The sequence below is a fragment of the Erpetoichthys calabaricus genome, chromosome 4 (assembly GCF_900747795.2).
Source record: "Erpetoichthys calabaricus chromosome 4, fErpCal1.3, whole genome shotgun sequence".
Lineage (NCBI taxonomy): Eukaryota > Metazoa > Chordata > Cladistia > Polypteriformes > Polypteridae > Erpetoichthys > Erpetoichthys calabaricus.
Window position 1 is genome coordinate 244821148 of NC_041397.2, and position 25231 is coordinate 244846378.

Consider the following 25231-nt stretch of genomic DNA (forward strand, 5'->3'; position numbering starts at 1 on the left):
CCAGTCCAAATTATTCTGGTGGCAATTGCTTTTCATGTGACAAATTAATTTTATATATATTTCAAGGCATAATGTAAAAAAAGTGTTTTTTATACCTTTATGCAATCATTAAATGGAAAAAATAATGCATTGCTTCCTGACATATTAATTTGAACGGTTATTTAGATTTCACAATTGTATATATGACTAATCTGTATTTTCAGTTGGCTGATCAGTGTTTCTCCAGCATACATTTTTTAATGGTTTTTAATCCTTTTTCCTCAAGGGTTCAGTGCAGTTAACTTGTTAAGAATACTAATGTTGCGTGCTTTTCTTGGAGAGCAGCTGTGACATTACATTAAAAGAAAGTTCATACAGTGTCTTTTCTAGCCAGAGGTAGTAACTGTCAGGCTATACTTCTGAATGAGATGAGGTAGTATTCTAGAATATGATGTGCACAGAGTAGTTGTATAATACATGTGAGGTGATGTAATAGAAAGGAAAAAATATATGTGGTGCATTTGAATACATGACTTTCTCAAACTGTGTAATCTAGCTCAGAAACCATAGCCTAAAACGGCAACACTGAGCACAGCAGAGGAAACAGTCCTGGACAGAGCGGCAATACATCGCAAGCACACCCACACAAGACTCCCCATGTCTACATGTGTACCTAAACCAATTAACCAAAGTGTTAAGTTTTTTTTTAGAGATATTAGATTCAATACTTGAAAGGGAACGATCTACTGATACTGTTGTACTACTGGAAGACTTCATTGTTCATGTCAAACAGTGGAATACCTGGAGGGGTGTCAATGGGAAGAATGTTATTTCTGATCTGAACCCATGTAGTAAAACTGTTATTTGATTTCTGTGCTAGTCAGGGATTGCCCATAACAAACACCATTTTGAAATACAAGGATGCTCATAATGTACCTGGTACCACATTACCTTGAGCCAAAGGTCAGTGGTTAACTTTGTAGTGGCTGATCTGAGGCTGAGTGCTTTAAATACTTGGGTTAGAAAAAGATGGTAAGCTGTCAACTTGGTGCTGAGCTGGTTCAAATCGTTGGAACACTCACAGGACACACTGCCAAGGTAGTGAGTTTGTGCTGTCAATGACTAGCTGGCAGTTATGTCCAAAATTAGTTCAACTCCAACTTCCAGAATAACTCCTCCTACGTCTTAAAAGAAGTCAAGGGACATCATTTGTGAATGGATTGTGTTGAAAACATTAGTGGTAGAGGCAGCTGCAAGCAACTGAGGCCAGAGTTGTATGAGTCTGTCATGGCAGAAATCCTTGGACATGTTGGTGAATCCCAGTATTAAGAAAATCTGTTAATTAAGTAAACCATCTGTGCAGTTTTACCAGGGGTCTATGGGTATGAATGAGAGGTGCACTGGTATGTCAGAAAGGTGGCAGCTGTAACAATGGCTGAAGTGAAGACCATGTGCAGAGTCTGGTGATGACTGGAAAAAGGAATTCTGAATGACCTTGAGGTGGTTCTGGCAAATCATTTGATGACTAAGGAGTTCATAAGCCACCATTTGGGCCTGAATAGAGGCTGGAAATCTGTTACTAGGATTATAGTTGCAAATACCAGTTAATTCTCATAGGGCACTCTGACATTCTTTTATGCTGAATCTGCAAAAGGTATGACTTTTGTATTTGGTTTTTTGAAACTCTTATGGGAAGAACTACCAGGTTTAAAAACAGTTTTTTTCCTACTGCCGTTCGTCTTTTAAATGAAGCATTTTAGTATTTTATTGTAGGCTGATTTTAACTATGTGTTTTTATTAATGTCTTGTGCATCGTATTTTCGTTCTGCAGCACATCTTGGATGTTCTGCTAAATGACAAATAAAATTGAATTGAATTGAATTGAATTGAATTGAAAAAAGTAGGCATGTCCAAATGGTTAAATTAAGATTTCAAAAGACTGACTGGCACGTTTAGATGAGGTAAATTGATTGTTACAATGAGGAAGGTACAGCACAAGGATTAACATTTGTTTTTATTTTTTCCCCAGAAATGTAACACATTGAAAAACAATGTGACATATTCAATAAGAAATATGCATGGACAAGCTACATAAACCTTTAATATGATGGCCCTGAATGCACAGCGAGTTAAAAAAAAATAAAATAAAATCAATCTTTGTGTCCATCCGCTAGTTGAAAGCAAGTGCATATTTTTAAAGAAAAAATAAATTCATAAACTACAACTGAAAGGAGTGCAAAAAAAGTCAGTACATAAAATTACAGGTAAAATAAAAGGGTGTAAATGATAATAAAAATGAGGGCATTAAATTATCAAAAATGAATGCACATAATTCGCATCAGAAACTGAAAATAGGAAATTATCTGAAACTGGAAATGAACTTGACAGCTGAAATTACATTTTGAAAATGGATACAGTAATCACCTTTAACATTCCATAAACTATCAGAAGCCACTTATAAAATGGAAAAGCTGTAAGCCTAGACAGGTAATTAATTGTCAGAATTAAAAAAAGAAAGTGGATTTCTTCCAGATTACCGGTATTACAGTGAACTATGTTCATCAAAGCAGGCAAACATGAATCCCTACCAAAAAATTGGCATTTGTCAGTTTATGCCAAGGTCTGGGCATGATTATTGCAAGCAAAATATAAAAAAGTAATGCCTTTTGTTATTTCAGATGGTCAAACCAGATCCATAATGGACAATCACTATTGAATTTACGGTGTTTATTTAGTAATGTGAAATTTCTGCTCTGTTAGATCTGCCCAGTCCACTATAAGTGTTGTGAAAAGGAGCAACAACAGCTTAGTTACAAAGTGCAAATTCACAAAGCAGGGCCACCAAGTGCTGAAATGCATAGTATGTAAAAATAGTCTATTCTTTGTTTCATTGCTCATGAAAGCAACATCAGCAGAGGATCTGTGTGTTGGGGGTCTCATAAAATGGGTTGCCATGGCATACACGTCTATGATTTCAATGTGCAATGCCAAGTGTGGGCTGGAGTGGTGTAAAGCACGCCACCATTGGACTCTTGAGCAGTGGAGATGTGTTGTCTAGCATGATTAATCACTATCTGACAGTCTAATGGATGAATCTGGGTTTGGTGGATGCCAGGAGAAAGCTACTTTCCACTCGAGTGGCCTGCACAAAACCCAAACCTCAACCCTATCGAATACCTTTGGGATGAATTGGAATGCCTATTATGAGCCACATTTTCTCATCCAAATTTCCACTGACACACTCTGAAATCTTGTGGAAAGCCCTACCAGAAGAATGGATACTGTTATAACCATGTTTTAACTGTATATTACTGCTGATTTCCATTCTATGTCAGAGTTGGGAATAACGTCACGCCCGAGTTGACATGTACCAGTAAAATATTCAGAAAACTAATACCCCTCCAGGAAAACCTTTGTTACGCCTACTCTTTCGGAATACAGAGAACTATGGAACAATGCATTACATGGTATTTTGCTCATCCAAACACTGAAGCAGCAAGTCCACAGATAGAAACTGGACACTGTTGTGTGCACGACTGGTTTAATGAGATGTGCTAATAAACCGTATAATACTACAACTTTTACTTCTATTGATGCATGGCACAGCCATCTTGGATTTTGTGGTAGGGGCTGGTGGGGCTTTCTTGACTTACCAAACAGTACATTCAACTTATGGGGACTTTCCAGTTAACACTTTCTACTTGGAACTTGGAAATTTAGAATTTCCAGTTAAAATGGAACACAGATATGTCCATGGTTTTGGAATGGAATGTCCAACAAGCTCATATAAGTGTGAAGGTCAGATGGCCACTAACCTTTTGACATATTGGCATAGTTATTACTAAACTATACAAATACTGACGAAATTATCAAATGCCCCCTCCTCGAACCGCCACCTTAGCTCTGTTGTCCGGGGCTTTATGCCCCTGGTAGGGTCAACCAAGGCAAACTGGTCCTAGGTGAGGGATGAGACAAAGTGCGGTTCAACAAAACCTCCATGATGAATACAAAATTTGGACAGTGTTTTCCCTCACCCGGATGCGGGTCACCGGGGCCCCCCTCTGGAGCCAGGCCTGGAGGTGGGGCTCGATGGCGAGCGCCTGGTGGCCGGGCCTGCACCCATAGGGCTCAGCCGGGCACAGCCTGAAGAGGCAACGTGGGTCCCCCTTCCCATGGGCTCACCACCTATGGGAGGGGCCAAGGAAGTCGGGTGCAGTGTGAGTTGGGTAGTGGCCGAAGGCAGGGACCTTGGCGGTCCGATCCTTGGCTACAGAAGCTGGCTCTTGGGACGTGGAATGTTACCTCTCTGAAGGGGAAGGAGCCTGAGCTAGTGCGCGAGGTCGAGAGGTTCCGGCTAGATATAGTCGGGCTCACCTCGACACACAGCTTGGACTCTGGAACCAATCTCCTTGAGAGGGGCTGGACTCTCTACCACTCTGGAGTTGCCCCCGGTGAGAGGCGCCGAGCGGGTGTGGGTATACTTATTGCCCCCCGACTTGGAGCCTATACATTGCGGTTTACCCCGGTGGACGAGAGGGTAGCCTCCCTCCGCCTTCGGGTGGGGGGACAGGTCCTAACTGTTGTTTGTGTTTATGCACCGAACAGCAGTTCGGAGTACCCACCCTTTTTGGAGTCCCTGGAGGGGGTGCTGGGGGGCATACCTTCTGGGGACTCCCTCGTATTGCTGGGAGACTTCAGTGCTCACGTGGGCAATGACAGTGAGACCTGGAAGGGTGTGATTGGGAGGAATGGCCCCCTCGATCTGAACCCGAGTGGTGTTTTGTTATTAGACTTCTGTGCTCGTCATGGATTGTCCATAACAAACACCATGTTCAAGCATAGGGGTGTTCATATGTGCACTTGGCACCAGGACACCCTAGGCCTCAGTTCGATGATCGACTTTGTGGTTGTGTCGTCGGACTTGCAGCCACATGTCTTGGACACTCGGGTGAAGAGAGGGGCGGAGCTGTCAACTGATCACCACCTGGTGGTGAGTTGGCTTCGATGGTGGGGGAGGATGCCGGTCAGGCCTGGTAGGCCCAAACGTGTTGTGAGGGTCTGCTGGGAACGTCTGGCAGAGCCCCCTGTTAGAAGTAGCTTCAACTCCCACCTCCGGCAGAACTTCGACTATGTCCCGAGGGAGGTGGGGAACATTGAGTCTGAATGGGCCATGTTCCGTGCCTCTATTTTTGAGGCGGCTGACCGGAGCTGTGGCCGTAAGGTAGTCGGTGCCTGTCGTGGCGGCAATCCCCAAACCCGTTGGTGGACACCAGCGGTGAAGGATGCCGTCAAGCTGAAGAAGGAGTCCTACCGGTCCCTTTTGTCCTGTGGGACTCTGGAGGCAGCTGATAGGTACCGGCAGGCCAAGCGGAATGTGGCTTCGGTGGTTGCTGAGGCAAAAACTCGGGCATGGGAGGAGTTTGGGGAGGCTATGGAGAACGACTTTCGGATGGCTTCGAGGAGATTCTGGTCCACCGTCTGGCGTCTCAGGAGGGGGAAGCAGTGCAGTGTCAACACTGTGTATGGTGGGGATGGTGCGCTGCTGACCTCGACTTGGGATGTTGTGGGTCGGTGGGGGGAGTACTTCGAAGACCTCCTCAATCCCACTAACATGCCTTCCAATGAGGAAGCAGAGCCTGGGGACTCAGAGGTGGGCTCCCCCATCTCTGGGACTGAGGTCACCGAGGTGGTCAAAAAACTCCTTGGTGGCAGGGCCCCGGGGGTGGATGAGATACGCCCGGAGTTCCTCAAGGCTCTGGATGTTGTAGGGCTGTCTTGGTTGACATGTCTCCGCAACATCGCATGGACATCAGGGACAGTGCCTCTGGATTGGCAGACTGGGGTGGTGGTCCCCCTCTTTAAGAAGGGGGACCGGAGGGTGTGTTCCAACTACAGAGGGATCACACTCCTCAGCCTCCCTGGAAAAGTCTATTCGGGGATTCTGGAGAGGAGGGTCCGTTGGATAGTCGAACCTCGGATTCAGGAGGAACAGTGTGGTTTTCGTCCTGGTCGCGGAACAGTGGACCAGCTCTACACCCTTAGCAGGGTCCTGGAGGGTGCATGGGAGTTCGCCCAACCAGTCTACATGTGTTTTGTGGACTTGGAAAAGGCGTTTGACCGTGTCCCTTGGGGAATCCTGTGGGGGGTGCTCCGAGAGTATGGGGTACCGGACCCCCTGATAAGGGCTGTTCGGTCCCTGTACGATCAGTGCCAGAGCTTGGTCCGCATTGCCGGCAGTAAGTCAAACCCGTTTCCAGTGAGAGTTGGACTCCGCCAGGGCTGCCCTTTGTCACCGATTCTGTTCATAACTTTTATGGACAGAATTTCTAGGCGCAGCCAGGGCGTTGAGGGGGTCCGGTTTGGTGGGCTCAGGATTGGGTCACTGCTTTTTGCAGATGATGTTGTCCTGTTTGCTTCATCAGGCCGTGATCTTCAGCTCTCTCTGGTTCGGTTCGCAGCTGAGTGTGAAGCAGCTGGGATGGGAATCAGCACCTCCAAATCCGAGACCATGGTCCTCAGCCAGAAAAGGATGGAGTGCCTTCTCAGGGTTGGGAGCGAGATCCTGCCCCAAGTGGAGGAGTTCAAGTATCTCGGGGTCTTGTTCACGAGTGAGGGAAGAATGGAGCGTGAGATCGACAGGCGGATCGGTTCGGCATCCGTCTGTCGTGGTGAAAAAGGAGCTGAGCCATAAGGCAAAGCTCTCAATTTACCAGTCGATCTATGTTCCTACCCTCACCTATGGTCATGAGCTATGGGTAGTGACCGAAAGAACGAGATCGCAAATACAAGCGGCTGAAATGAGTTTTCTCCGCAGGGTGTCTGGGCTCTCCCTTAAAGATAGGGTGAGAAGCTCAGTCATCCGGGAGGGGCTCAGAGTAGAGCCGCTGCTCCTCCGCATCGAGTGGAGTCAGATGAGGTGGCTCGGGCATCTGATCAGGATGCCTCCTGGACGCCTCCCTGGTGAGGTGTTCCGGACACGTCCAACCGGGAGGAGGCCCCGGGGAAGACCCAGGACACGCTGGAGGGACTATGTCTCCCGGCTGGCCTGGGAACGCCTTGGGATTCCCCCCGAAGAGCTAGAAGAAGTGGCCAGGGAGAGGGAAGTCTGGGCATCTCTGCTCAAGCTGCTGCCCCCGCGACCCGACCTCGGATAAGCGGAAGAGGATGGATGGATTATCAAATGCAAAACGAAAACTTCAAATCTATATTTAATCAAAACAGTTGCAAAATCTAGAGCTATCTTTATGTGTATGTTATTTGCTTTTTATTACAAAAAATATCTGATATGCATATTTTTGCTTGTTATGTAGGGCCAGGAACCGTCTGAACATAATGTCCCTTGATTTATATTCACTCAGTTGCAGTTTTTACAGTATAAAAAGTTCATCATGGTCAGGCCCTGTCTATGAGCTTCATCTTAGTTCTTGACGGAGTGATATGACTTCTCTATTTTAATATCTCTCTTTTAATACATGTTTGTTTTCAGTGGCGCAGGAGAGAAGCAATTAGTTGCATGTTGGTCGGACGTGCAAGTAGCAATTTCACGATACTGTGTACATTTGAAAATACTGCTGCTGTTACTGCTACTACTACTAAAAGTACTCTGTCATATTAATTGATGCAATTTTTATTGACATATAACACATAAAACCATTACTAAATGTTATCGTCAACTTTTACCTTCTGTAACATTCCCATTTACGTTAAAAAAAACTTCACTTTACGCGCAACGCGTATGACAAAATATTTTCTTACACGTCTTCAGCGTGTTTGAACCAAACGGCATTCCATAGGAAATGGTTGAAGGCTGGTAAAGGTGATTGGCTAGAATAAAAGAAATGAGTGTCAAGAGGCACCGCCTACACTGTGCACTTGCTCTAACATTTGTACAGGAGCAGCTTCGCCGTAAATTTGAGTTTCATCATTAGTCTTCTGTCACAATGCTGGGTTTGAGATTTGTATTGACGAAGTCTTTAGTTTGCAATCTCAGGCCACAGCTTGCAAGTGCGAGTTTTCTGCATACGTCAGCTAACGTGAAAGGTGCAAAGGTTGCTGTAGTAAGTATGTGCGTCTGAGCATCTCGGCTGCTTTTAAGAAATATACAGTTAGGAGCGTCATGCGGGACTGGAGGGCGAGCACCTGCAGTGAGCCGATTACGCGGCTGGTCCAAAATAGAGCAGCTATGCTGCCTTCTGTGTAGACTCACTGTGTACACTCACCATACACTTCATTTTGAATGAGATAATTTACCTTTTAGGAGTAATGAATTAGCACGTAGTTTCTCAAAACAGTTATAAACAATTAATTAACCTCCAGTCGTGGAGGCCGAGGTTTACTCCAGGAGTGTGGGACACAAACCGTCCAGCAAAACGTCAACAGTGGACAGAGTGAAAGTCGGTCCAAGGACACAAGTGAACACGCCACACTCGCACAGAGTTTTTCAGTACCGAGTTTAAGAAATGCTTTCACACAGAGATTTTTTTTTGGTGCTATCGTGTGTGTGCGAGTTGAATACCATGGCGTTCATTGTATGTAGATACGCTTATTGATTCCGAGCTAAACATGACAGAAGAGTAAGTTATCATTCAAAGTTAAAAATCCCTCCACCATTTATCTACCTTATTCACTTGAGACGATCCAACCCGCGATTACAAAATCTCAACATTCACATTAAGATTGAATTTATTATCTGCATGTGAAACAGTAGACGTTCATGCAGTTTGAATTAGCACAAGCCTGTCTAATTCGGGGTGTTCATATGATCTACTTTATGATGTTTAAAGTCTGAATATTCTCGATTTTAACAGAAAATGGTCATCTTTTTCACCCTCTTATTGAAGTTCAGAGAGGGCTAGATCCCTAATAAAGGATCAAGAACAACAACATGTTCTTAATCACTGACCTTGAAATAGTCTAAAACAATACCCTATGTATTTATGTTTGAAAGTTGTCTTTTTTAACCTTCTGGGAGTGGCTGTTACACGGCTAGGACCACTGGTAAAGAATAAAATACCAAAAATGCTTTTTCAAGGTTGCCTAGCACAAATATTATTTAACAGCACTCCACATGCCCAAATTACCAATCCTCATTTTTTTCTTTTATGAAAAGGAGTAACTTTGACCTCTCATATCCCATTAGGGGTTGAACCCCAGGGGTCAGTTGATGTAGCATGTACAAGTTCAAATCCTTCTGATCATTGTTGCTGAAGACATCTATTAGTTTACTCTTAATCAAAATGGTGTAATTTTTTTGCACAAAATATGGTCCAAAAATTGCTTAGAAATGAGCGGTGTTCAGATTTAGCAGGCCAAAAATAAGGATAGACTTCAAAAAATCTTGATGTCTGTAATAATTACACTCTTAAAAAATAAAGGTACTAGAGTGGTTCTTCAGAGAAATGCCATAGAGGAACAGTTTTTGGTTCCTAAAAGTACCATCCATGTGAAGGATTCACCATTATCTTTTCGTATCTGTAACAGGCTACTTAAATAACCTTGAACAGATGAAAACAGATTTGTGAAATGCCAATGGAATCCTGATTGTAAAAGAAGTCTAGTTGCATGCAATAACGCAGGATGAGCTCAGGTTTTGTTGTATCTGTCTAGGTTGCCTAATAGAAATTAAATATTTTTGTATTGTCCACAGATTTGGAACCTTTTCAAAGCCCAAAGATCCCTTTCCAGAATGAAGTGGTTTCTTGTCACGGAAAGGTTCTGCGGGAAACCCCACAAGCAGTAACATGACATTGTAGAACCATTATTTTTAAGGGTGTAGACATCAAGATGAGTTCAATGGTATATCATATGCGGGGATTTCTTATATTGGTCAGGGAACACTGTACAAAAAAAAAACCCGAAGTGATCTCAGTGTTCATAAGTAATTCTTACGAACACAGTATAGGTAGACTCAATCATATTTTGTTTGTTTGCTTTTGTGCATTGACCTTTGTGGAACACCTCTCCGTTACATGTTCATTAATTTTCTGAATGTCATTATCTATTAGCTCAGCCCATGATGTGGGTACATCGCTGTCAAGAGTCTACATGGAGGCTGCACAGTGGTAGAGCTGCTGCCTCAAAATAAGGAGACCAGGCTTCACGCGGTGCTTCCTGAATCGAGTCTGCATGTTCTTCTCATGTCCATATGAGTTTCCCCCGGATGCTACAGTTTCCTCACACAGTTCAAAGACATAAAGTAGGGGTGTTAATCTCCCAGAGGAACACAGTAGCTGTAGTTTTTTGTTCCAGCCACTTATTTATTTAGTAACCAATTACTAATACTAATGGAACATTGTATGTTTCCTTGATTTTAATTTTATTTTAATTGTTTAATTCTTCTGGGGCGGCACGGTGGTGCAGTGGTAGCGCTGCTGCCTCGCAGTTAGGAGACCCGGGTTCGCTTCCCGGGTCCTCCCTACGTGGAGTTTGCATGTTCTCCCCGTGTCTGCGTGGGTTTTCTCCCACAGTCCAAAGACATGCAGGTTAGGTGGATTGGCGATTCTAAATTGGCCCTAGTGTGTGCTTGGTGTGTGGGTGTGTTTGTGTGTGTCCTGCAGTGGGTTGGCACCCTGCCCAGGATTGTTTCCTGCCTTGTGCCCTGTGCTGGCTGGGATTGGCTCCAGCAGACCCCCGTGACCCTGTGTTTGGATTTAGTGGGTTAGAAAATGGATGGATGGATGTTTAATTCTTCTTTAACAGCCAAATGATAAGATGCAAAGCAAGCTAACAAATGACCAGACTAAACTGGATCCCATTTTCATCTGTGCCTTTCATACAATATCTTTCATAAGAAAATACTTGAAAAGAAGAAAGTGAAGAACTGAAAAAGTTTGGGACCCCTCGTAATTCTTGGATTTTTGTTTATCATTGGCTGAGCTTTCAAAGTACCAACTTCCTTTTAATATATTTAAGGGGCATGCCTTATGGAAATAGTAGTGTTTCAGCAGTGACATTCAGTTTATTGGATTAACAGAAAATATGCAGTATGCATCATAACAAAATTAGACAGATGCATAAATTTGGGCACCCCAACAGAGATATTACATCAATACTCAATTGAGCCTCCTTTTGCAAATATAACAGCCTCTAGACACCTCCTAAAGCCTTTGATGAGTGTCTGGATTCTGGATGGAGGTATTTCTGACCATTCTTCCATACAAAATCTCTCGAGTTCAGTTAAATTTGATGACTGCCGAGCACGGACAGCCTGCTTCAAATCGTCCCATAGATTTTCAATGATATTCAAGTCAGGGGACTGTGACAGCCATTCCAGAACATTGTACTTCTCCCTCTGCATGAATGCCTTTGTAGATTTCGAACTGTGTTTTGGGTCATTGTCTTGTTGGAATATCTAACCCCTGCGTAACTTCAACTTTGTTACTGATGCTTGAACATTATCCTGAAGAATTTGTTGATACTGGGTTTAATTCATCTGACCCTCGACATTAACAAGGGCCCCAGTCCCTGAACTAGCCACACAGCCCCACAGCATGGTGGAACTTCCACCAAATTTGACAGTAGGGAGCAGGTGTTTTTCTTGGAATGCAGTGTTCTTCCGCCATGCAAAGCGCTTTTTGTTATGACCAAATAACTCAATTTTTGTCTCATCAGTCCAAAGCACTTTGTTCCAAAATGAATCTGACTTGTCTAAATGAGCATTTGCATACAACAAACGACTCTGTTTGTGGCGTGAGTGCAGAAAGGGCTTTCTCATCACCCTGCCATACAGAGATTCTTTGTGCAAATTGTGCTGAATTGTAGAACGATGTGCAGATACACCATCTGCAGCAACTGTACCTGTGGCCTTCCATTTCCTGATTACATTCCTTACAGTTGAAACTGACAGTTTAAACCTCTCAGATAGCTTTTTGTAGCCTTCCCCTAAACCATGATACTGAACAATCTTTGTTTTCAGATCTTTTGAGAGTTGCTTTGAGGATCCCATGCTGTCACTCTTCAGAGGAGAGTCAAAGGGAAGCACAACTTGCAACTGACCACCTTAAATACCTTTTCTCATGACTGGACACACCTGTCTGTGAAGTTCAAGGCTTAACAAGCTAATCCAACCAATTTGGTGTTGCAAGTAATCAGTATTGAGCAGTTACATGCATTCAAATCAGCAAAATTACAAGGGGAACCAAATTTTTGCACAGCCAGTTTTTCACATTTGATTTAATTTCATACAACTAAATACTGCTTCACTAAAAACCTTTGTTCAGAAAACACCTCAGTACTCAGATGTTCCTAGGAAATGAAAGACATACCACTGTTATCTTTTTTGTTGAAAGTAAAGTATTATGCAGGCTGAGAGGGCTGCCAAACTTTTTCATGAGACTGTATATCTTCACCTAAATTGGCCCTAATGGGTGTGCAATATGTGTGAGTGTGTTCTGCTGAAATAGACTGGTGCCCTGTCCAGGGGTTGTTCCTACTTTGGACCCTATGCCTGCTGGGATAGGCTCCTCCTGGCTTATAAAATTGTATGGTATGATATCTCACAAAAGAGAAAATAGTTCTGGAAATGCTTGGTGTGACAGAATGAGAGCACTGAAGAGTCATTGAATTAAACAACAGATTTTGTTAATAGCTGAACAGGAGATTGGTTGGAGTGAAGAAGTAATTGCCTTCCAAGACTGAGATACGCAGATCTAATACTACTAATGTTTACCTTTTGTTGTCTTTATTTTCTGCTTAGGAATGGATTGCAGGGCATTTTCTTCCACTTGAAGCGATTGACATTTACTCATTTTGATATAATGTAGCTTAACAATTGCTATTATTTTTTAAGCAGTAACGGCGCACTGCACGATAATGTGCAGTAAATACACTTGACTTGAGCATTCCTAGTTTTCATCCTTTCTTTCTCTATACGTTTAGCACATTTGCTCAGAGGTTCATGTGCATGCTGCTTCCAGAGCAGCTCTTCTTTTCTCCACCCTAGCAGCCCGCTGCTCCACTTTTTTCATCATCATCTTTTTGTGTTAAAACTGATTAAGTCAGTGTTTGTGTTGCAATTACTTAGTATGTTTTCCTTAAGTGCCAGTTTAAGTAAAAAATTAAGTCTTCAAACTGCCTCAAGAATGATTTATGATATGAAGAGGTAGGGGAAGTAACGGCGAAGGTGGTAGGGAAGAGAATGGCGCCTATACACATGCACTGCACGGCCGTCCTGCTGGCTGCTGCTGAGAGTTGATTCTACAATAAAATAAAAAGAGGAAAAGCCTTGGAGGCCAATGATAACCCCGAAAGTGGATAGTAGACATCACGTAGTATATGTGTACCAAATTTCACGTCACTAGTTCAATAGGTTTGCGAGCTACAGGTGATTTAAAATCCTGGACAGACAAACTGACAGTCACGGTAGTGTATTATATAAGTTCACATGATGAGATATTGTTGCCTGTGCTGTATCCATTTAAATTGAGAGGAATTTGTAGCGGCCCATTATTAAGTGAGAGGGGGCTAGATGTCACTTGCCAGCATGTTGCCATTAATGGAAAATTGGACAGCTAGTGGAGCAACCCAAGGAGAAACACAAAACCAATATACAACTAAGTGTGGATTAGTTTAACTTGGTATTGATTTTGTTCCACTGTTCATTGCAATGGCACTTAGACTTGAAGATCATCTCCATTTAGTACTGTACTATGTAGTCTGAATTTGATTTGAAGCTGGTATGGTACTATTTTAGGTACACTGCGACTGATCCCTGTTGGCTTGCTTTGCGCCTCTTTTTTCTGTTTTGCTTGGCTGCCAATTAGAGAAAACAAACAAACAATTCACTTATATTAAAAGAAAAAATGGTGCATTAAATTAGCAACAGTAACTGGTTACTAAAGAGGATGGAACAATCAAAAACCTGCAGCCAAGTGCAGTTGTCCAGGGTCTGCATGTGACACCCCTGACATACAAGTTAGATTGATTGATTGATGTTAAATTGGCCCTAATATGTGTGTGTGTTCACCCTGAGATGGACTTGTGTCCTGTCCATGGATTGTTCCTGCCTTGTGGCCTTGCTTACTTGGATAACAGTCAGCTTCTTTGCGACCCTGCCATATGCAGTATAAGCGAGTTAAGAAAATGGATGGATAGATGGAGTCCATTTGGGGGTTACCAGTCAAACTGAAGCATGACACTTGGCACTGGGAGGAAGCCATCTGAGTAAACCTATTCAGACATGAGAAGAAAATTCAACTCAAAATAGATGATGTGAGGAAGCAATACTAATGATTAAATGACTTCCCTGCCCCTCATCATCCGTTAATGCACTCCTCATTTTTAACAGTGTTCTTTTTATTAAGTTATAGGCCACGAGTGTCAAACTCAGATCCTTGACGTATGCAGTGGATGCAGGGTTTTGTTAAAGGCAGTTTCCTAATTAGTAACCAGTACTGATGCAAATTGGTCATTTTGCTTAACTTGTTTCTTAGGATTCAGAAAAAATGCTTTTTTTATGAATGGAAAAGTGGAGGTCTAAGAAATACTGATCTTCTCTAGCAAAAAGAAAGTCAATCTTCAGTTTTGCAAATGTCTGGTGTGACAGAATGAGAGCACTTAGAAGCCGTATAGTTAAATAACATACTTAATTGCAATAATTGGCTTGTAATTAATAAAGAAATTAGAGCTAAAGTAATGACTGTCCAGGGTCAGAATTTGAGACCTTTGGTTATCTGTTGGTTCACTTTACATCTCATTATTGTTTGGCAAATGGTTAAGGAAAGAAGAAAACAATGAAAAAAGCAAGTTAATTGTAGTAAAGCCAAAAGATGTATGTTCTGTTAGCAGCAGTGATTTGGTAGTAATTAAAAAAGTCATTGGTATGAAAACTTGCAGCCCTTCACAATCTGTTTAACCCTTCCCATTATAGGTGATATTCCTAAGTACTCAGAATCACTCTATGTTTATCAATACAATTGCACTCAATTGTCTGATTCTTACAGCTTTAAACAGTAAATGTGGTGAAATCAATTATAAGTCATTACAATTTTTTTTTTTAATTGTGCTAATGGTATTTGATGTTAAAGGATTTTTATATAAATAAAAGAAAGTTACGATCATATTTTCCACACTAGTGCATTCCTTTCTGTCAGACAGATTGGTTTTGCTACAGTTACAAGAGTAACAAGGGTAAACTGTACATTTATTTGCTTAGAAGATGCTTTTCTCCAAAGTGACTTACAAATGAGGTCAACATAATTGGGTAACAGAAGTGAAGGAACTGTTTTGAACAGTGTTCATTGTCATACGTGAAGAGCAATAAAGCTAGCATAACAAAAAAATTAGCAATATGGCAGACATTCACACTCCAAAAACATTCAGTAACAATTTGACAGATTTTCACAGAACAGAACGCAGAAGTGATCTGTGATCACCATACGCTGTTCACTGACAGACCTGACTGGGCGGGAAGGAGCATAGCACCTCACCAGTGTCTTTTTATACTCAGGTGATATAACTCATTGACTTTTTTGTAAGAAAGCATCAAAATTTGAACTTAATGTGTGTTGTCACAGGGAGCTAGTGTAGTGACCTGAATTAAGAGAGACTTGGTCCCAACTTGGCTGGATGAATACAAGACAAGCTGCTACGTTTTGGACCAGCTGCAATGGTTTGATAGTCCTAGTGAAATACAGTAATCCATACATGACAAGAAGAAAGCTTGGACAAAAAGTTGTGCTGTATACTCAGTCAGATAAGATCTGATTTTGTGGATGTTACACATAGTGATTCTGCATGAACTATAGACAGTATTGTGTAGTCAGAGAAAAATAGCTTCTAATCAGTAACCACCTCAATGTTGCTCACTAACGTGGCATATATTAGTGACAATGAGCCAAGCTGTACAGAGATCAGATTGTCTGGCTGGGATATCATGAAGCTACATCTTTACCAGTTGAGTTGAGTTGTTGATGGTTGTCCTTCATCCATGTTGAAATATCAGTAATACATACAGAGAGTAGCTGATATTTTGTTCTCCTTAGGAAGGGACAACAGGTACAGCTGTGTATCGTCGGCATAGCACTGACATGAGAAATCATGGGATGATGGGGCCCAGTGAGGTGGTGTGGAGAGAGAAAAGTACAGGACCCAGCACTAGTCCTTGGGGCACTCCTGTGTATGTTTGTTACACAATTGACATCTCTTCTAACCAGGACACAAGGTGGGATCTGCCTAAGATGTAAAACTAAAACCATCTGAGAGCAGTCCTGGTGATGCCAAGTTCAGAGGGGGTGGCAGAAAGGGTCTCATGGTTGATGGTGTTAAAGGTAAAGGGAAGGACTGGAAGCATCAGGACTAAAGAGCTGCTGGTAGCTCTAGCTAACCTTAGCTGGTCAACCATAGACAGTGGAGCTGCTTCTTGAATTGTTTCTTTTGAAGCCAGACTGCTTTGGATGTACATATTTATTATGTCTTAATTTGTTGTTACTTATGAAACTTTAAAATATTCTGTTTGATATCATACCAACAAGAACCTGTTTATTTGTAAATAATGTAGAATTAATTTTTTATCCATCCATCCATCAGTTTTACAGAATCGGTTTATTCTAGCATAGCACTCAGGATCAGGCACAAGCTATGGACACAGTGCCAATCTACTGCAGATAACATTAATAACATGCTGTGTTCATTTGGATGCCAGACTGAAGATCAGTTCTTGTCATCTGAACAGAAGGGTTTACTTTACTAGTATAAGAATTACTCAGCACCTGCAATTTTAGGGCCACTGCTTTTTGTACAGAACCAGCAATGGTAATAGATGTGTTTAATTTTCTCCAGGTTTTATCAGGCTGTGGTGTATATGATGGGACAGAAATCCATGAGGCCTCAGCGTGAGTAATTTATCTTTGAATTTCATATATAAATAAAAGTAATTTTAACAATTTATATAGAGAAAGGGCTAAAAAATAAAGTGTTTTTTATCTTGTAATGTCACCAAATTTCAATAAAATCTGCCAAGGCATTTTTGAGATTTTGTGATATTTTTAATTTTCTGCTGGGGTTTGTATTTCTATTTTAACCAAAAAATGATTTGCTTTGCAATTGAAGGCCACATTTAAAGGTCTGCTGCATTCACAATGATCAAAAATGTGTTTTAATTAATTACCAGGATTTGCTTTGCTTCTCAAAAGTATTCTTTATTTTTGTCTTTCAGCATTCTGGTTCATCTGAGCAGAGGAGATGCAGATGTAAAGATGTATGCTCCCAATGAAAACCAAATGCATGTTATTGACCATTGCAAGGGTCAGCCTACAGAAAAGGAGTCAAGGTGAGAGTAATGCAAAATTACACTGGTATTTATTAAGCATCCACACTTTCTGTAAGGAAGTTTCTTTTACATGTAGGCAAATTATTGGATTACGAATGAGAATCTAAGGAATCTGATGTTACATATGCATTGCAAATTGTACTGAAGAACAGAAATATGCAAAATGCATAGCGCTTCATTACTTATTTTACAGAAGCTTGTTTCAAACTTATTAATGAAATAACAATAAAACAATACTGCTATACTTCAATTCACATGAGTCAATAAGTCAACCGTATGCTTAAACATTCTATAATTTTTGATAATGATACAGTATCTCACAGAATTGGAAAGGGTATAATGGTGAGACAAAAATCCACCAGTAACTAATGATTGTGAGACATGTGGTGTCTCTGCCGAAGAATCACTCAGGATGCCTCTTCCCCCTTCCATTGATTGTATTTCCTGAGATGGCACGGCTGAGATGCTTCCTTAGCACGCTGGAAATTATAAGAAGAAGGTTCTACCATTCCGCTAAACAGCCAGCTGCCAATCCAGTTGCTTACCTTTGGTGGAACTTATCTTGTGGCTACATGCCACCATTTGCATTTGGTGACACGTGCAAATAAATGCACAAAATGATTGAAAATGGTGACATTTAAGTATTGACTACTACATATTCGTTTGCATCAAAACTAGTTTGCTTTTTACATGCTGGTTTTTATCTGCAGAATTGCCAAGTCAAGACTTCTGTTACCCAAGCCCCACCTGTATTTTTAAAAGTGTTCTCAATGAAATGAAGAAGTCATTACTTAACCTTTACTCCCTTTTTGTTTTTATATCCTGTAGAAATGTTTTGTCTGAATCGGCACGTATTGCCCGAGGGAATATCACTGATATGGTGGAACTAAAGGTGCAAGACCATGATGCTGTAATCTTTCCAGGAGGCTTTGGTGCAGCTAAAAACTTGTAGGTATCTTTGAATGCTTCATGTAGGTACAAGAACAAATAAGTGGTCGCTTTTCCTCTAATTTTTAACACTGACGTAAGTGGTTTTGGATTATGCTGTCAGTTATTTTCAAAAGTGTTTCATATTTAATATACAGTGTTGATTTAAGTTATAGTCCAATCATTGTATGACTAATATACAACATGCTTTGTAAAGTTAATTAGATTAATTGAGATGCATAGGGGCCATGGAGTTAGCACCATAGTTAGCACTCTTGCCTCATAGATTGTTAGTCCTAGTTCAAATCATGGTCCTGCTGCTTCTTAGGTAGAATTAGTGCACCCTCTCTGTGTCAGCGTGAATAGTATTCCCATATTTTAAAGACATGCAGATTAGGTTAAATGACAACTTTCTCTTGCTCTAATTTACATAAGTGTATGTGGACGTATGCATGAGTGTGCCGTAACTATGGATTGATGCCGGATTCTGGATTTTTTCTTCCAAGCTTTGAGACAAGTACTGACATGATAGACAGATTGTTGTGTTGCATGGCACAATTGATGACTAGTCCTAAGTTTATATTATTACAAAGTTGAGAACTTAAAAGAAATTAAAATAGGAAAGTTATTTGACCAAATATAGTTTTATAAAATTGGTATGAAATATGATTTGACACAGCAGTAGAAAATTTAATTTATATTGATTTATGTTTATTTTTCTAGAAGGAGGAGGATTTGAGCTCTTTAACTGAACAAAGTCAATTGTTCTTTTATATTTGTTTTTTTCATATTAGTTCTGTAGAGTACTGATGTATTTTACAAGTATACAGTTTTGTTTTTGTATTATTCAAAATACAATATCTTGTCAGTATATTTTTAAATACTTCATACTTTGTGCCAGTTTCAGTAAAGAATAAGTACAACACATGTATTATACAGTATTTTATACAATATGTATTATGGCTGGGAAGCAAAATAATTCATTTCAGCTGATAAAAATGTTTGTTACTACCTCTTCTAGCAAATATTATTACATATATTGATAACCACATAATTGTTATTTCATGACTGAGAACTATAACTGGAATTCAAATGCAATTTTGCAGGGGTGGAAGCTCCATAAGCAGTCTTACTCATTAGGTAGAAGTCACTTTCTTAATGCAGCTGAACACTGAAATAAATGAAAAGTTTGTTTTGTAGATACCTGCACCCACAATGACTCTTATCTTATGATTTATTTTATTCTTCAGTAAATAGGCTGCAAGATTATATGTTTGTGGGTCTATAGCCATTAAAAAGCATATATAAGTTAACTTTTTGAAGATCTTTTGGTATGTACAGTAAAGTATATGCTACAACGGCAAGTCACATAATTATCAGAAATGAATAGTGGTGCCTTCTAGATGCCTGCAATTAGCAATAGACAACACCTTTTAATATGAAAACGTACAAATAATAGTCACAGTCAATGCTACAACAAGAGAAGTTACACTTTCTTGCAAAACACTTTGCCAAGGTCAATGTTACTTTGTTTTAATTTAAGCCTGATATATCAGACTGTAGGGATCAAGTAAGAGAAATACACAGATCCTAGCAGATCAATTCTACTAACATCATCTAGTTAGAATTGAAGTTAACTGGCCAATGCAGCAACAGTGCTAGCTTTCTGACCAAGTTAATATTTATGTCACACTTGTGTCACAGTACTGTGTTGCCCATTCTGGAGTTGCAGATATCACAGATGCTAAATCATATAAACATAATATTAAGTCCTGCCTCTTGTAGACTTATTAGGTCCTGAATAGCCATGGCACTTTATACCACCTGGAATGTAAACAGGGTATTCACATACTTTGGTGTATTAAACCAGTTTTGTCAAGTGTGAATTTCAATAATTTTTATTTTTACTTTAGATATTATTTAAGATAAGGCAAAACAACAAGCTAGGGCAAGTATCAAGAGAAGCTGGGATAGTAAATTTGTTTTATTGTAGTTTTTACTTTGCAGAACTGGCAATAAACATATTTTGTATTGTTGTTCCAGTTGTTATTTCCAAATCCATTGGACTAACTTGTTTGAGAAGTGCATGTCATGATAGTAAAAGATGCAAATTTGGCAAATGGTCTAAGTTGCCTGTTGAGATGTTTTTTGTCATAGCATTTTGAAAATAAATGTATTGTGCAGGCTTCTTCAGCTCACTGAACCTTACATTGACTTAGAAACAACTTTTTACATTTTTTTTTCTTTTTTATAACTATAAGCATCCCAAAAATGGTAATTGTGGTGTGAACAAAAAAGTTTTATTTAACATAAGAGTAAATGTCTATGATGTGAACCCTGCTCTGGATCATTTTTTCACCTTGGAAAGTAGTTTTGTCTTCTATCTTTCTATCTAGATTTCAGAATTTGGCCACCATTTTTCCCTGAAAGAGAGCTTTCACTCCTGGCCTGTAAGGTCAATATCTTCAGTTAACTTCAGAGTCACATAGGGGGACTTTTGTGTTGTCACTTTGTCTGTTAGCTTTAATGCACATCAGGGGTTCAGGGGTTAGCAAGTGGCATTTGTGGGATGTAGAATAAATAGACTTCCTGAAGGCTGCCAGTGCACCCATTTGCACTGACCACTAAAATCCCAACCCTGTCTGTATTTTCTGAATTAAGATTCAAGTCTCTTTTTTCTCTGTTTATCTCTTTCTCTAAATTATAGGTCCACATTTGCAGTTGATGGAAAGGATTGCAAAGTCCACTCAGAAGTACAACGAGTTTTGAAAGATTTTCACAAAGCTGGAAAACCCATAGGGTAATTAATAATTTTTTTGTTTGCCAGAAAATGTAAAAATATATATTTTGAAAGTAAACCTTTTAATAATTCATTTTATAGAATTAACTGTTTAATTTTGTTTATGACTGTGAGATGACCAGCAACATCAAGTTCCAACCATGAATTTGGCTCTATTGAAAGACCAATTTACAGTCACAAAGTAGCTTAACATATTCATATCTGCGAGGATATGGGAGGAAAACTGGAGTATCTAAATATAGTTCTGCGAGGCACAGGGAGAATAGGATGCAGAATGTAGTAGACAGCAATGCTATCTACTAATTCAGATATCTGGGTAAAACCATTACAGTTATAATGGCAATGGCATCCTTCACATTATTAATTCCCATCTATTATGTGTTTGACAGCAGTGTGCCATCTTATGTTATCAACATAATGAAATTATGAAAATGTTTCAGTAATATAAACAAACATCCATAACCTGGCTCTTCTACCAGATAAACCATCTGTTTCAAATCATACAACATTTTTGGCTTATACTTGGGGAATAAGGGCATGCATATTCCCTGTCATCTTTTACCCTTATCATGGCCTCCACCTTGCCACTTTGTTATATTTGAATCTGGTATGTCACATGTAGCTGTTTTTGAACAATCAGGGGCAGCACCTAGCCATATACATTTATTTTAGATATTAGTGTACTTTCATATTTCTGTAACATAGGTCAAACATCTGACAGATTTTTAGATCTTTTGTCAAGGAAAACAAAGATGACTGATGTTACACACTGTGCTATTCCATTCATTCATACAGCAGCAAAATGGTAAAGCTTGCTTGGTACTGTGTATTTGTCATGTCTCTAGGTAAGAGTTTCTTTGGCTTTATGAAACTTACACAGTCACTCTTAACATTTTTGCCCAATACTGTTTTAGTTATATGCACAAAGTAGTTCTACAATGTGCAGGTAAAACTACATGCCTTATTAGCTAGTAGGAAGCTCTATCATAAAATGTAACTGTTTACTTTTTTGTATAAGGTGATTTTTTTCACAATCTTATTTCTCTTAGGCTATGCTGTATATCTCCTGTATTAGCTGCAAAAGTACTTCCAGGAGTGGAGGTGACCATTGGTCATGAAGATGACGAAGGAGGGAAGTGGCCATATTCTGGTACAGCGCAGGCCATTAAGTCTCTAGGTGCGAAGCACTGCGTCAAAGAAGTTCACATATCCTTTTTAGTGGAAGTGGGACCACCAGAGGGATGAATATCTATGACGTGGCATTTATGGATTTTGGTAAAATGAGACATAAGAACTTTGGTTCAATGTCAGTTCATCTGTGTTAATCCAAATGACTGAAGAACATAGGACGGGTAGTTCTAGATCATGAACAGTTAAGAAATTAATGAAATTCTCAGTGTCTTAGAGCAGCTAGAACTAAGGTACAGAGAACATCCTGGCACTGTGCTGTGCAAAGTCAGAGGGAGCATGTCCTTAGCGGAGGCTTCTGGACATGATACACTTGAAGTCATAGAGGCTGGAAAGAGTGTCCTGATTATCCATCTGCATGACCTCCTCTGCTTGTGTTGGGAAGAAGGAGCTGTACCACAGGTTGTGAAAGATGCATTGGAAAAGGTTTTTGCTTGAGTGGTCATCAGTAGGATGCAGAAACCTGGTGACAGTTTGGTTTTTAAGCAGGCAGGTGCATAGTAGATCTTTTCTATGAGGCAGCTGTAAGAAAAGTGTTTTGAGCAACAGCAGCTACTCCATATTACCTTTATATACTGTATTGGACCAAGCTCATTAGATCTTGTGAGTAAACTTGATTATTTAGAATCCTGGCAAAGATTGGCTGCCCTCACAGTCTTTCCATTATGACATAAAGGGCAAGGTACAGTATAGCATCTCATCATTAGAAGTAATTGGATGTGTTTTGGCCCACACCTTATCTTCACAGTGTTGTTGAAGCATACATTGGAATTAGAGATGGATAGGAACTACTCACACACCAGGTCTAATGTGAGTTTGTTCAATTTATTTGCACATAAAGGAAAATAGGAAGATCTAGGACTTAGTCATCAGAGACTTGCTGTTTGCTGATGATGCAGCAGTGACATTACACACTGAGGAACAACTACATTATCATTTGGACTGTTGTGCAAAAGCCTTCCAGGATGTCAGTTTTGACTATCAGCTCAAGAAAACCAACATGACGGCCTAAGAAAAAGATGCCCCCACCATTATTGTCAATGACTATACATTGAAGATGGTACATCAATTTCTCCATCTTGACTCAACTATCACCAACAGTCTGTCCTTGGATCCTGAGATTAGCAAGGACATTTTTAAGGAGTTTACCATCCTGACTAGGCGAACCAATAAAGACTGGAAAGACATGCTGAACACCACAGTGGCTGTATACAATGTCAGCATTCTCAGCACTATACTGTGTGAAGTAAGATGTGGAATCTGTGTGCAAACTAGAAAAAGAAATTGTACTTCTTCCATATGTGTAGTTTGTGATGGATTTTTGGAATTGCATGGAAGGTTTGGATAATCAACACTAAGGCTCTTGGGTAAGCCAAGATGCAGTCCATGTATACTGTCCTTTGACAGATAGTACATGTCCCCACAAAATGGAAAATGAAAGGGTTACTAAAGACATTCTGTATAAAGAACTGACCATAGGCAAGATAATGTACTTTTTTTTTTTTTTAAGGATGCCTACAAACACAATTTAAAACCGCTGGACATTGACCTTACACCATGAGAAGTTGTTGCAAAGGACAAGTCCAAATGGAAGTTGTGAAGAACAGATTGAATGTAAATGGGGCTAAGTAACGTACACTTGCAAGCTGCTAAGAAGCACTCTTAAAAGAAAGAACAGACAGCATAATCTGCCAGCAGACTCGACCTTCAGGTGCCATCACTGTGGCAGAGGCTGATATTCCCATGTTGACTGGTCCAATCACAGCAACCCTTTTTTTTTTTTTGCAAGCTGATATTCCCTGAAGTGTCCATTACCATTTGCACTTTTTATTCTGTAGCAGTCTCTGCCTTAGGTAAATGATCCACATTTTTCTTGACTACACACTCTTGCATCCTCTCAAATAAATTTTTGCCTCGTTCTCAAAAAATAACCATTTTGATCTTGTTTTGCAAAGATTGAATTGATCACAACAGCATGTGCCAGATGTACTCAATGGGAATAATGATCATGCGTTTCATTGTCTTGTTTCCAACTGTTACTACTATTAACCTTGCACCCCATGTAGGCAAATATGTTAATTATTTTTATTTTGCATTTTCCAGCTTTGATGGTTCCATATGCCAATTAATTGATTGATTGTCTTTCATCTTCGTCAAATCTCTGGCCTAAATTTTTGTTTCTTTTGTAAGGCCGAAAAAAGTATATAATGTCCGATATACTGTGTGTTTGTTTTAAGAAGTAACCATTAGACTGGTGTTGGATGCAATTTTCCAGCTCCTCTCTTTCTTTGAAAATTGCTTTTTATGATTCAGAAACATTTGGGAGCATATGCACTTTAGCACATTAGTGTTCTAATTTTCTAACTGAATTTTGTTGTAAGCTTTCTGTGTTGCACTTTTTCTTATTTTTTTGTTTTTCATAGGATATTTTCCTTTTAGCATTAGTGACGTAGCTAATGCTTAAGTATAAAAGTTAATGACTAAGCTACTGCAAGTGGTATTCTTTTAAAAGTTAAATTTTACTTGGTCAGTATTTAGTTGGCCACCTAGTAGCAGAGAGTCTTGCTTTTAGAAATTAGTTGGTTGAAGTTGAAACAGGGCATTATACCAAATAGGAAACAAATTCAGTCTCTTAAGGTTGATACAGTGTATATGTAATATATGGAAGGTGGTTCTCCTTAACTGATATTTACGAAGCGCATGTGGATAAGAAGAACAAGATTGTCACCTCTCCAGCTTTTATGTGTGAGACAAAGTTGCACCACATCTTTGATGGCATTGGTGCCATGGTGCAGAATGTGTTAAAACTGACTGAAAAGTAAGAGAGTTTTCATTCCTTCATAATCCATATTGTGGATTCATTTGCATTTTCAATTTGTCAGTTTCATGTACAATGATGTGCTGGTCATGGTGTGGTTTCAATACTGTATAAAATCACTTCAGTTTAGATTTCTATATTATGAATTGTTTGCCTATTTTAATTAATTTGTACACACAATTGTATTCCCATTATAAAAACAAATAAATATTCTGGGTATAACTATTGCCAACGTCTGTCATTTATATACAGT

General features: G+C 40.0%; 1 protein-coding gene across 1 annotated transcript; it reads left to right on the forward strand.

Moving 5' to 3' along the window:
- Nucleotides 1-7829: 7829 nt before the first annotated feature.
- Nucleotides 7830-25205, forward strand: gatd3 (glutamine amidotransferase class 1 domain containing 3). Its single transcript, XM_028800542.2, has 7 exons — nt 7830-8036; nt 16756-16808; nt 17132-17245; nt 18074-18193; nt 20880-20972; nt 22022-22178; nt 24854-25205. The coding sequence occupies exons 1-7, from the start codon at nt 7920-7922 to the stop codon at nt 24980-24982; spliced, it is 783 nt and encodes a 260-aa protein (XP_028656375.1). The 5' UTR covers nt 7830-7919; the 3' UTR covers nt 24983-25205.
- Nucleotides 25206-25231: the final 26 nt, after the last annotated feature.

Coding starts and splice junctions, on each gene's coding strand:
- gatd3 (XM_028800542.2), top strand. CDS start 7,920: ATGCTGGGTTTGAGATTTGTATTGACGAAGTCTTTAGTTTGCAATCTC. Junction 17,246..18,073: donor CCTACAGAAAAGGAGTCAAG/GTGAGAGTAATG, acceptor TATATCCTGTAG/AAATGTTTTGTCTGAATCGG. Junction 18,194..20,879: donor TTTGGTGCAGCTAAAAACTT/GTAGGTATCTTT, acceptor TCTAAATTATAG/GTCCACATTTGCAGTTGATG.